Raw genomic sequence first — 14,091 nt, forward strand, 5'->3', positions numbered from 1 at the left:
CGGATAAGGCGGAGGGTGATGACATCAGTGCAGGCTGCTGCAGTGAGGTCATCTCAATGAACTCCAATAACGTAGTTGTGATGGAGCAAGCTGCACAAGTCTTGCAAAGAGCTTGGTATCTACAGGGCTTCTTTTGTAGTGATAGCGAATAGAGTCATAGAGCAGTACAGCACAGAAACAGGCCCTTCAGCCCATCCAGTCTATGCTGAACTGTTATTCTGCCTAGGTCCATCTGGATCATAGCCCTCCATACCCTTCCCATCCATGGACTTATCCAAACTTCTTTTAATTATTTATAATAGGCTGAATTAAGTTCAAATTGAGTTGAATACCTTGAGGAAGGAAGGAATTGTACCATGGAGGCATTTCATGAGTTCCAAGGATCGCATGAGTGATGGTGCACAAGACCCAAACTGAGGTCAGTTTTTCACAGTTTATCCAAAGTGAAATAGGGGATAAACTGAATTAGGGCCATTGAATGCAATCCAGAGAGAGGTCAGAGGTGATTACTTTAACTTCAATAGGGACCAGTTTTCTGTACCTGTTGCAATTCAACATGTGAGACCAAGTGGATACAGAGACACGAAGATGAGGAGCCTAATAAAGAATTAAGATTAAAAAATCATATATAGTATTCTGCAAAAGACGTAAGGGGTTCCTAAGACTTTTGCACAGTACTGTAGTAATTTTATGTATTACACTGTACTGCTGCCACACCAATTTCATGACGTATGTGAGCGATGAGAAACCTGATTCTGATGTGGGTCTCTGTTGTGGACTGAAAATGGGAAGGGGGCAGGGAGAGGGGAGAGCGGGAAGCACCAGAGAGATGTCCTGTAATGATCAATTGTTCAGAATCAAATGACCTTGTCTGGTGTCTCAGGGCCGTGTCTGCACCCGCGCCAACCCCCCCCCCCCCCCCCCCCACCCCGGCACTCTTTCTCTGCCACCTGTCTTGCACCCCTCTCGCGATGCTCCACCCTAACCATTCCCAGCATCCTTTGCTCCCACCAGGTTTACAAACTCGCTCTCTGCTCCACATTGACAAAAGCCTCAGGCACCCTAGTTATACGAGGGGTGATTGATAAGTTCGTGGCCTAAGGTAGAAGGAGTCAATTTTAGAAAACCTAGCACATTTATTTTTCCTACATTTGCACACTTAGTCCAGCAGTTGTGGAGCATACGGATCCCTTCTTTGTAGAAATCAGCATCTTGGACCTCCAGAAGTGGTCCACAGCATGGGGTGACTGATAAGTTCGTGGCCTAAGGTAGAAGGAGATGACTTATTAACTTCAAACTTTCTGCATTTTCAGTCAAAGAGCTGACCTGAATGTGCATGTAACGAGAGCTGTATAACTCATCTCCTTCTACCTTAGGCCACAAACTTATCAATCACCCCTGCTGTGGACCACCTGGAGGTCCAAGACGCTCTTGTTACATGCACGTGCAGTTCAGCTCTTTGAGTGATAATGCAGAAAGTTTGAAGTTAATAACTCATCCCCTTCTACCTTAGGCCACGAACTTATCAATCACCGCTGTTGTGGACCACTTCTACAAAGAAGGGATCCGTATGTTCCACAACCGCTGGACTAAGTGTGCACATGTGGGAGGGGACTATGTTGAAAAATAAATGTGCTAGGTTTTCTAAAATTGATTCCTACCTTAGGCCACAAATGTATCAATCACCCCTCATATATATGTGTGTCAGACTTTTGCACAGTACTGTGTACTGAAAATAAATGTAGTTGCAACGACTGTTGTGGTCAGGAAGTATGATCATCCTGTGTCAATGTTCATATTCAAAAAATAGATCAATGGATTGATAGTTGTGCGCAGTTCGAGAAATAGATGCTTGATGGGATGTAAGATTATTCTGGAGAGAGGTACCATGGGAATTAAAGTGCCTGGAATGGGAACTGTTGGAGTTTTCAATTTAGGGACTTGTGGAGAGAACTAGGAACATGAGTATATTTATGACTGAAAAAATATTTCTGTGAAATCCATTAGTTTATTGTATAATTACACATGTAGAAAATTAAATGCTGGCTTACTATGTAGATGGTTGATGGTTTGTATGGGTTTGATCTTTCTACAACTGTTTGTTACAGCTTTGGATACATTACTGCAGCAGGCACTACTGTGAGTTTTGTGTTGATTGTCTTAAATAAAGGATGCTTTGTTGGTAGCTTCACCCTTGGGACATACCTTCATGAACAGCAACACAAACATGATGAGATCTGTAGATGCTGGAAGAACACAAAACTATCCATGGGCAATGTAGCAATAATCTCTGCTGGAAAATGCTATAGGTCATAGTTTAACAAAATTGGGAAAATGTACTTCTAATAGGTAAATTCCCTCAATTTTGTAACTGCTAGGGGTCCCTCATTAGGCTTCGGAGTTACACACAACATTTGTTAACAGCAGAGATAAAAGTGAAGTATAGGTATACGAGTAAGAGCACAAAGAGACTTGTGCACCCTATAAACTCATCAACAGATGGGGCAAGTGTATCCTTGTATGTAACAATGATAAACTAATGTGTAAGTGTTAGGGATTAGAGCAGTCTCGTGCATTACACACTAAGTGCATTAATGATCAAGAATAGTACATCTTGTAGTATGTTACACACTAACTATACCAGTGATAGATGAGTGTAACCTTTCCTATGTACCACACTAACAATGGCAGAGCACATTGACTTTGTACACACTTTTTCTCTTGGAATACAGAATTAATTTTCAGTTCTTCAGTAGGGTCTTTGCACTGTTATTCAAGAAGCCAGAGAAAAATGTTTCTAACATATGAGGAATGCTGCAGGCAGTCTATGGGTGGCACTGAGGAAGGTTAATGCTTGGGAATTAATTCTCCATCACAATGATCAGCTATTCTCTAATTAGAACCTTGTACTCTTTGGACTTGCTGTCCCCTTTGAAAGAGATTCACAGAGAGCTTGTGGTGCTGGAGAGGAATGCAATTTGCCTTTAAAATGCCCTAGCACAGAGGAGTAATGATCCAATTCTCGATCCAATTCTCAATCCAATATTGATGGCTTTATAAGGAGAGTTGCACAGAATGAAAGCTCTCGGCTCTCACTGAACATAATACAGTTGTGTTTTGGGGCACCATGGTAGCATAGTGGTTAGCGCAACGCTAAAGCAGTTTGGGGCGTCGCAGTTCAGTGTTCAATTCCGGGGCTGTCTGTAAGGAATTTGTTCGCTTTTCCTGTGAGTGCATGGGTTTCCTCCAGATGCACTGGTTTCCTCCCACAGTCCAAAGATGTACCTGTTAGTAGGTTAATTGATCATTGTAAACTGTCCTGTGATTAGGCTAGGGTTGAATGAGTGGGTTGCTGTGCGGCGTGGGCCATTGAGCCAAAGGGCCTGATCCAAGCTGTATCTCCAAATAAAAAAAAACGTGTTCAGTTCTGCCTTGAAAGGACCCTTCTGCGCCTGCTCGTCGTGTCGCATGTCCTGAAATGTTAGTTCACATTTCCATGTAGATTGAATGTCATTGTCTGCTCCCTTTGTGTGATGACATCATCAATGTGTACGATGCTAATCAGGCATGTAGCAGCACAAATTGTTTCAGAAATTCATGGCCCGTGACCTTGAACTTTAACTTTCAGTGAATCATATGCTGTAAATTGTCCCAGATTGGAAATAGTTTATATCTCATAAATCCTTATGTATTAAAAATCTCATTGCCGCAGTCTTGAGCACCGGGCTGAAGCATCTTCACAGTGCTGTGCGTTCAAAGGAGAGCACTTTGACTTGTTTCCTATGAGTCATCCCATGAGTGAGGCAGCTGCCCAGTTCATCCTGCAAGTTGGATTTCTTAAAGGAAGGAAACCACATCTATTTTTAAAGCAAGGATGTACCAGTTTGGATGACTCTAAATTTAGCATTGTGGCATAAACAGTGCCTGCTTGATGCAGCAAAATTCCGGGAAATCCAAACACCAAGAACTCATCTTTGAATTATAGGAAAGGTGTCACAGCAACTCACACTCTTATGAATAACTCATTGTCTTTCACACTTGTTCTTGTTCTTTCAGGACTTTTATCTGACACTTTTTCCTGTCTAGATTTGTGTGTAATTGAAAAGCAAAATACTGCAGATGTTGGAAATCTGAAATAAATATAAGGACTGTTCAGTAGATCAAGCAGCATCAATGGAGAGACAAACTGAGTTAATATTCTAGGTTGCTCTCCTTTTATCAGAAAAGTCATCAAATCAAACTTCACGTGTTTTAATCTCCAAAGATGCTTGACCAGCTGAATATTTGCAGTGATTTCTTTTATTTCTCTAAGTTTATCTGCCCTGCTTCTCAGCTGTTAACACAGCTTCTGAATTGAGTCTCGTGAAGTGAAGAGAGCCTGCAAAATCAGCTTCAGCACAATATTTATGGCTAAATATTTGGTTTGTTTTAAGAGTGAACATAAGTAGACTATCTCTTAATCCATTTTCATGTTTTAACGGTGTGTTGAAACTAAGATTGAGAACCAGCACCACAACACAACAGCAGCAAGATTCTATCAAGAGAGAAATTATACATTTTGGGTGCAAGACACCTGGCATTATTCCTAAAGCCTCCATTTGACATAGATACTGAAAACACGTTTCAATGCTATGTGGCAGTTCAAGCTTTGTATATCAAAGTGCAATAGGACATGATAATTCTATCTAAGGGAGAGGGGAAATATTTGGTCCATTAGAATTCTATCCAAAGAGAATCATTGCGATGGATCAAGCAAAATAGAGAATGGGAAGAAGCCAGGTGCATTGCATTCTATCCGATGTGAGCAAATGGAAAGGGTTTGGTTTTATGAAATCTCATTCCAATGTAAAGAATAGGATTGTGTTTGGCCATTATCAGAGTGAAAAGGATGCGGTTTTGAAGTGTGCGGCAGAAGTGAACGTGAAAGGATTTTGGTCATTTCAGAGTACATTGTAGGACAGAATTGGGACAGGTTTGGAATATATAGATTCTACGTAACGAGTAAGGAAGGGTGATTCTTTAACTATAATAAGGTATGTAGGAGGCAGGGCTTCTACTCAAAGAATAGTTTGCTTTCTCATTTGTATATATCTAGAATCAAAAATAAACATAGCGTAATTGTCATGTAGTTGAAAGAGGGGTGACCTTAGTAAGAGGGAAAAGAAACAGAGGTCAGCTGATACACATCTCCAGGCTGTGGTATGGTCAATATCCATCATCCCAAACCATCGTTTTACCAGCTTGGCTAAAATGTCTCAATTCTCCCTATAACAAATGCCGCTTCCAAACTAAATCTTTGTATAAGTGTTTAAGTAAAAGCTGAAGTCATTAAACTATAAACTGTCATTTCCACAACTCTAAATAGAGAATATTTTCATCATTAAAATAATTCTTGACAAAGTGCTTCTACATGAACTAGTGCACGACTGAGCCACACAGTCCAGAAAGATCTCAGCGTCAATCTCTGGTCCATCTTGAACTCGTGGACTTCAGCTGGGGCAACAGTAATGACACATCAACTCCCTGAAAAGGGTGGAGTGGGGGGGTGGGGAGGGGGAAGAAGACCAAGCTGATCCAGGACTTCGGACTGGCGTCTGGCCTCTCTTGTGTAGATGATGGGAAGGGGCAGGATTAGTTTGAGCAATGATGCCTTTGAGTTGAGTGTCTGGGCGAAACCAACTGAGCAACTCTACACAAGCAGAAGGGCTACCTGGGTAAGGAACTCGAAAGTGAGTGTACCCTTGGAACTATCAGTGCTTTCAGAAGAGGAGGACAGGAAGTTGCTGATGAAAATTCTTGTTTATTTTTAATATTTAAAAGAGGAAGAATTTCCACCCTTACTCAATCTGGACTAAATATGACTCCACATTCGCCAATAAGGTGACTCTTTACAGCCCTCTGAAATGACCAAGCAAGCTGCCAGGTTCATGGGGCAATTCTGAATGGGTAATAAATATGAGGCTTGCCAGCAAAGTCACATGCAGTGAATGAATTAAAACTAAGTCATCACTCGCCACTTTACCTCTGGCAGGATCAAAGTCATCCCCCCAGATCATGCCTTACAAAACCTTCAGATAGGCTGTAATAAATTATAGTTGACTAATTCAACTTCTCATATTTTCTCTTCTCTTAATTCTCCCCTTCTCTTTGTCTTCCTGTTCTACTCCCCTCCGTTAGTTCCTAATATATTTACAACACTTCCTCTCAGTGCTAAAACATGCCCAGGTCTGGCCTGAGTATATGGATGGCAATTGGTCATGTTTTCCCTGCTTTTTGAAGAAGTTCTTGGTTTTCAGGCTGAGCACATCATTAAATGTTACAGGGTCCATTTGCTTCCAGCCTTTATACCATTCCACCCACCGATTGTCTTTACATAGTGCAATGTGAACTGTCAGCATCAGCACTGTTGTGTGGAGTGGAGGGATTTCCTGCAGGCCAGGCCCAGTATGGTTAACTATCCACCCTCAATGCACTCCTACTCAGAGAAGACCAGCTTCACACATACTGAACGTTTTGGCTCGTTGCAGGGTCCGAAACAAAATGGAGGTCACTGCTCACACACAAAAGCAGATAAGCGCAATGGAACATTGGGTCATAATCACGATCATTAGGATTGGCCAACCATTATCACAATATGGGGGTCACAACCAGCCAATGGGAGAGGAGGCTAACAGTGGAAATGTGTGGGATGCCCATTCAACCCAACCCTCCGAAACACATAGAGTTCACGATCAGACGGGGATCAATGCTGGTTATTGATCAGCCAGTGTTCAAGGGGCAGTGTTGAAAGCAGACTTTTCTGCATGTTAAAGTAAGACCCAAACCCATTGCATCAAAGACAGCAGCAGCAGCATTGTATACCCACCGTCACGTACACAAGAACAATATCAAACGGCACTACAACTTTCAACATTTCCCCTCCCTCCCACCCTCACCAAAGCCCAACTTACTCCCCCATGACTGTCCCAGCAACCCGCACCAGTTGACACGCAGCAGTGTCTTGGCTCAAAAGCAGACACTCCTGATAGTGTCAGACCAAAAGCGCTATAACAAGGCCTCGGGCAGAAGTTTGCATGTGTTTGTGTTTGTGTTGACACTAATACTACTTGTGAAGGCAAAGTCACAACCTTAACCCTTTTAAAACCAGTGTGTGGCAGAAATATTTTCCCGTTTGAGTGCCACATGGGGTGCGAGGGAGTGAAACAAAACTCGTTCCATTGGTTAACAAAGGGTTAAGTGGCTTTAAGCCAAAGTCTGAAAGAGGAGTTTTGTTGCTGGACAGTGGGCTCAGTGCTGCGCCCTCATGGCCACGGTTGGTCAGTGACAGTCATTTACACATACTGTTCTTTTGGGTAAATGTATGGTGCGCGGGAGCCAGGCTGGGGATATCGGTGAGCGGCATCAGGGTGACGGGAAGGGTCCGGGGATCTATACGATAACTTATTATAAATAGGATGGAGTTGCTCCAAGTAGTCGTCATGGTGATCGTGCTGGCCGCTCACGTATTCGTCCTCGTCTGATAGTTCTTCATAGCGATTTCCATTGTACTGTGGGAAGACAGGGCAGAGTTCAGATTCAGCTTTGTCATTTGCTTAGACAAATCAAACAACAATTTTTAACAGAAATCCATTTACACAACAGTAAGATTGCCTTTATCTCCACGGAGGATCACTATCTCCTGCTGGGCTATATTCCCCACCCTCCTGCACCTAGCTGACAGGTCTTTACGTGATGCAATGTGAGCATTTGCTTGTGCATGTGTTACACACACATTTTATAAGAGCAGTAGATTTACCCATTCACCAGTTGGAGCTGGTTTGTAGAGGGTAAATGTTTCATTCTTTATTGTTAAGTGCAAACATAGAAGTCTCTTTTCACTTGGATAATGAAGCACTTAGGCTTTAGTGAACATTGGGTTTGATTGGTTCTAGCCATAAGACTGTGTTACATTGGGACTCAGTTGAACGACAGCTCGTCAGGGACTCCCAGTGTGACCCTTCCCTGTCTGTGTCATTGCTGCTGGCTCTACAGTCCTCCTGGATCTCCACATTCTTCCATTTCAACTTCTTATGTATCCAGATTTGGCATCACTCCTCAACTGGATGGAACAGCCTGAGCTCTGGAATTTCCTCTGTAAACCTCCTCACCTCTCTGTCGCCCTCTTGAAAATCTGTCCTGTTTCAACAACTCCCCGCATCCCACAAAGTGGACCAGTGTCAGGATTAGATTCTTTTTACCATCTTACCATACATACAAGGTGGTTCTGGTTTAAGGAGATGCACAGAGAGGAAATTCTACAACAGAAATGCAACTGAGATTTTCTTGTCTCAATGATATTGGGGGAGGAGCAGATTCCATGAGCATAATTTTCCCTTAATTACTCCTTGAGCAAAGATTTATTCTTAACAATGCACCAGAAAGAGTATCGTTCCGTTCTGCACACATTTCAGGGAAGAAATTACAATCATTACCCCATCATCTTTGAGCTCATACAAAAGATACATTTCCCTGCAAACATCCTGAAATTCACTGAGTACTATTTTTCCACCACTATTACCTGGGAGTTGACCTTCATGTTAAGAAGATAAGAATAAAATAACAAAGAAAAGCAAGAGCCTATTCAGCTTTTTAGGTTCGTGTCATCTTTCATCTCCATCTTCCTGCACTATCCCCATATCATTTGGAGAACAGGTCCTCCTGGCCCTTTGAGCCGTACCACCCCAGCAACCCCAGACAAACTCGGCTTAACCCTAACCTAACCACGGGACAATTCACAATGCCCAATTAACTTACCCAGTGTGTCTTTTGACTGTGGGAGGAAACTGGAGCACTTGGAGAAAACCCACGCAGTCCATGGGGAGGTTGTACAGAGGACGTCGGAATTGAACTCTGAACTTCGATGCCCCAAGCTGTAATAGTGTCCCGCTAACCGCTACACTACCGTGGCGCTTTTTTGATGTTCTTAGTTATAGAATCACACAGAGATACAGTAGATTCAGCTCACTATATTACTGTGCACTCATTAAGCACCCATTTTTACCCTGATTCAACCCTAACCTATTTAGTATCTAACCAACTATTGATCTCTGTTTTGAATATTCTCAAAAACTGAGCAACAATGTGGAGAGGATTGCAAGAATTAGCACCCCAAGCTGAGACTGTGTCCTCCAGTCTGTCAGCAGAAATAGACTTGCTGCAGTCACATAAGACCATAAGATATAGGAGCAGAATTAAGCCATTTGGCCCATCAAATCTGCTCCACCATTTCATCATGACTGATCCATTTCCCTCTCAGCCCCAGTCTCCTGTCTTCTCCCTGTATTCCTTCATGCCCTGACTAATCAAGAATCTATCAACCTCTGTCTTAAATATACTCAACGACTTGGCCTCCACAGCCACCTGTGGCAACAAATTCCACAGATTCCCCACCCTCTGGTTAAAGAAATCCCTCCTCATCTCTGTTCTAAAAGAACAACCCTCTATTCTGTGCCCTCTGGTCTTTAGACTCCCCCACCATAGGAAACATCCTCTCTACATCCACTCCATTGAGGTATTTAAGAATTTTTCATAAGAGCATCCATAATTCACATTAGGATAGATGTGAAGTTGCTGAAGGAGATATGTAGTATGGTTCCAAGGATGAGTGATTCCAGCTTAAAGATTTAGATTGGAGGAGCTCCAGGATTAGATTGGAGATGTACAAGTTCATGGCTTTATGTACTAGCCATGATCTTGTACACCTCCATCAAATCTTGATAAGTTATTTGATGGAGATATACAAGATCATGGCTAGTTTAGATGGAGTTAATAGAGGGAGGCTGTTCCCAGTGAAGGGGCATAGACTTAAAGTTTTGGACATCAGAAACAAGATTAATGTGAGAAGAAACATTTTTATGCAGTAAGTTTATGAATAGGAACTCACTGCTTGTGTGGAATGAGAGCTTTTGAAAGGGATGAAAGTCCCAAACTCTGGACCATTAGTAGTGATGGTGAGCTGTCTTGAATCACTGCAATCTTACAACAGAGTGATAGAGCATTGATATTTTGTGCACCACAGTTCCCCGGGAGATGTTAGATGGAGGAGAGGGAGAGTGAGTTTAGAAGAAGCAAGCAGGGGCAGTAGGCATATTTTATGTGCCACAGTTTCCATGAAGACATTGGATTGCATGTAACTAGGCACTTGACGAGATCCAATAAAAAGAAGTTAGGTTTAAGCAGAGAGGCCATTCTGCAAGTGGCCATAGTGCGAATGGGCCAGTGTTAGAGTGGGGAGTTGAGGCTTTAGCTAATTGAGGCTTCCACCCTAATGATAAAGAGTTCTCATACTTTTCCCATGTGCATCATAATTACTCAAGGATTGACTACTTTTTCATTGATCAGCACTTCCTTACAGATGTCATGGATTGCAAATACGACTCTATTGTTATATCTGATCATGCACCTTTGAAGTTATCTATTAAGGTGACGGATTCACATATTAGTACTAAAAGTTGGAGGTTTAATTCTGTTTTACTGCAGGACTCTGACTTTATTAACTTTATTAAACAGCAAATTGATTTGTTTTTCTCAATAAATTCCACAGCAGACATCTCTAGTGGAACTCTCTGGGATACTTTTAAGGCATATATTCGTGGACAGATTATTTCATATTCTGCCGGAGTTAGGAAACGAACTAACTCTAAAATATCAACATTAGTTGAAAAAATTAAGGCAATTGATAAGATTTATGCATTGACCCCTAGTAAAGAACTTTATAAAGAAAGGGTGGAACTTCAAATGGAGCATAGTTTATTGTTAACCTCTTCGATTGAAAGTCAGTTAATTAAATCGAAAGCTCAATTTTATACATATGGAAATAAGTCTGGTAAATTACTAGCTAACCAATTGAAAATTGTTTCGGATAAGCGACAAATTACTAAGATTCGTAAACAAGATGGTACTCTGACGATTGATCACAAAGAGATAAATACAGCCTTTCAAGATTTTTATAATTCTTTATATCAATCAGAATGTACTAAAGACTCTTCTATAATGAGTGAATTTTTAAGGAAATTGAATATTCCAAAAGTAACTGCTGAGGATAGTGTAATTTTGGATACACCTATTACGGAGTCTGAAATAGAAAAGGCCATTTTCTTAATGAACTCGGGTAAAGCTTCGGGCCCAGATGGTTTTTCTGCAGAATTTTTTAAATCCTTTTCTTCTATACTTTCTCCTTGGCTTTGTAAAATTTTTAAAGATGCATTAAGTATAGGTAAACTACCACAATCTTTTTATGAAGCTTCTATTTCTTTAATTCTTAAAAAAGATAAAGATCCCACTGAATGTGCATCTTATCGGCCTATATCTTTGCTGAATATGGACTTTAAGATTTTTAGTAAAATCCTGGCTGTTAGATTAGAAAATATATTGCCTCGGATTATTTCTGAGGATCAGACTGGATTTATTAAAAATCGTTATTCATCTTTTAATATTAGAAAATTAATTAATATTGCTTATACTTCTTCATCTAAAATCCCAGAATGTGTCATCTCCTTAGATGCCGAAAAAGCATTTGATAGAGTCGAATGGTCATATTTATTTAATACTTTGCAACATTTTAATTTTAGTTCAAAATTTATATCATGGATTAAATTAATATATCAGAAACCTTTAGCTTCGGTTTTCACTAATAATCAAAGATCCCCTTTTTTTCAACTATTTCGGGGTACAAGGCAAGGTTGTCCTTTAAGCCCTTTATTATTTGACATTGCTTTGGAACCCTTGGCTATAGCTATTCGTGAATCACCCAATATTTTAGGTATTACCCGCGGGGAGACGATGTATAAGGTATCATTATATGCAGATGATTTGTTATTATATATATCTGATCCTGAAAGATCTATTCCTGCTATTTCTTCTTTGCTTGCTCAATTTAGTAACTTCTCTGGGTATAAATTGAATTTTAATAAGAGTGAACTTTTTCCATTAAATATGCATACTCCAATTTATAATCGGGTACCATATAGAATTGTTACAGACTATTTTACTTATTTAGGTATTAAAATTACTAAAAAACATAAAGATTTATTTAAAACTAATTTTTTGCCTTTAATAGATCAAATTAAGCAACTTGCTAATAGGTGGTCCCCACTATCTATGTCTTTGGTAGGTAGAATTAATGCCATTAAGATGATGATACTACCTAAATTTTTATACCTATTTCAAGCATTACCAATTTTTATTCCTAAATCTTTTTTTGATACAGTTGATTCTAAAATATCGTCGTATTTGTGGCAGAACAAAAATCCTAGGTTAGCTAAAAAATATTTACAGAAGCCTAAGAAGGAGGGCGGTTTGGCTCTACCAAACTTAAGATTTTACTATTGGGCAGTTAATATACGGTATTTGATATTTTGGACACAAGAATCGACTACAGTTGCTGGCCCACAATGGGTAAATTTGGAATGTAAATCTGTGCAAGATTTCTCATTGATTTCAATCTTAGGATCTTCACTTCCCTTTTCGTTATTTAAAATGAATAAACAGATAACTAATCCTATAGTCAAGTATACATTACGAATCTGGTTTCAATTTCGTAAATTTTTTGGTTTGAATAAGTTTATACTGTCAAGCCCTATAACAGCTAATTACTTTTTTCGACCATCTTCCATAGATCAAGCCTTTTATTTATGGAAAACAAAAGGTATAACATGTTTTCGTGATCTGTTTTTGGATGATAACATTATGTCCTTCGAACAATTATCTAATAAATATAATTTATCTAAAACCCATTTTTTTAGATATCTACAAATTAGAAATTTTTTATATAATGAACTAAAGTCTTTTTCGAAAGAATGTCCATTGGACATTACAGAAAGAATTTTAGCTCTTAATCCTTGTCAAAAGGGTCTTGTTGCTATCATTTATAATATGATTATGAATCTACAACCAGATATATCTGAAAAAATTAAGAAGGAATGGCAGGAAGAACTGCATTGCCCTATTTCTACTGAGCAATGGGAAAAAATTTTATTATTGGTAAACTCATCCTCTATATGTGCTAAACATACTCTAATACAATTTAAGGTCGTACACAGAGCTCATATGTCTAAAGATAAACTTGCTCGATTTTACTCGTATGTTAATCCAACCTGTGATAGATGTCATTCTGATATAGCTTCGTTGACTCATATGTTTTGGTCCTGTCCTTGCTTACATAACTATTGGAAAGATATTTTTAATATTATTTCAAGAGTTTTAAATATTAATCTCCAACCACACCCTTTTACTGCAATTTTTGGCCTACCAATGATGGATAATAAGTGTTTATCCGCTTCATTCCAACGAATGATTGCATTTATTACACTAATGGCTAGAAGATCCATTTTACTGAATTGGAAAGAAGCCAATCCTCCAACAGTATCTCAGTGGTTTTCCCAAACTATTTCCTGTTTAAGTTTAGAAAAAATTAGAAGTGTGGTTTTCGATCCTTCAGTTAAATTTGAGGAAACTTGGAGACCATTTATCCAGCATTTTCATATGAATTATACGGTCTGATCCTGAACCTTATTGTCACTATCCTGAATTGTGTGGATGGAGGTTGGGAGTCATAGGCACTACTGTATATATATATAACATTATGCGATTGCCCATGTTGGTTAGTTTTCTTTTTCTATTTAGTTGTTGTTTTTTTTTTTGTTTTGGGGGGGGTTTTTCTTAATCATTTATATTATTATATGAGTTTGAGAGATTCTATGTATGGATCAATATATATTTGAATGTTTATCAATCTATTATGTACTCTCAAATGTCTTGTAACAATATTTTTCTTCTGTTTTTTTTCAAAAAACTAATAAAAAGATTTGAAAAGAAAGAAAAAGAGGCTTCCATGATGAGAGGCGTAGGCTGTAGGTAGGTTTTTTTTATTATTTATTCTTTCCTTCTTTCATATTGCACATTTAGAACAGTAGGGATGCCAGACAGGATTGTTGAATGCTCCTCTTGCGGTTTGTGGGAAGGGAGGGAGACCTCTAATGTCCCTGACGACTTCACCTGCAAGAAGTGCATTCAGCTGCAGCTTCTAACGGACCACGTTAAGGAGGTGGAGCT

The 14,091-nt window shown here is 39.6% G+C and overlaps 1 protein-coding gene across 6 annotated transcripts in view; it reads right to left on the minus strand.

The window, feature by feature from the left end:
* Positions 1-6,945: 6,945 nt before the first annotated feature.
* Positions 6,946-14,091, minus strand: part of LOC140716884 (nectin-1-like) — a 539,485-nt gene continuing 532,339 nt past the window's right edge. For 2 of the 6 annotated variants that reach the window (XM_073029909.1, XM_073029905.1), the window contains one exon: positions 6,946-7,547. In XM_073029909.1, the coding sequence (XP_072886010.1) occupies positions 7,332-7,547 (216 nt within the window). In that variant the 3' untranslated portion in view covers positions 6,946-7,331. The remainder of the gene's footprint in view (positions 7,548-14,091) is intronic. The other 4 variants (XM_073029910.1, XM_073029907.1, XM_073029911.1 and 1 more) reach the window with 2 other exon arrangements.

Source organism: Hemitrygon akajei, chromosome 26 (assembly GCF_048418815.1).
Source record: "Hemitrygon akajei chromosome 26, sHemAka1.3, whole genome shotgun sequence".
Classification (NCBI taxonomy): domain Eukaryota; kingdom Metazoa; phylum Chordata; class Chondrichthyes; order Myliobatiformes; family Dasyatidae; genus Hemitrygon; species Hemitrygon akajei.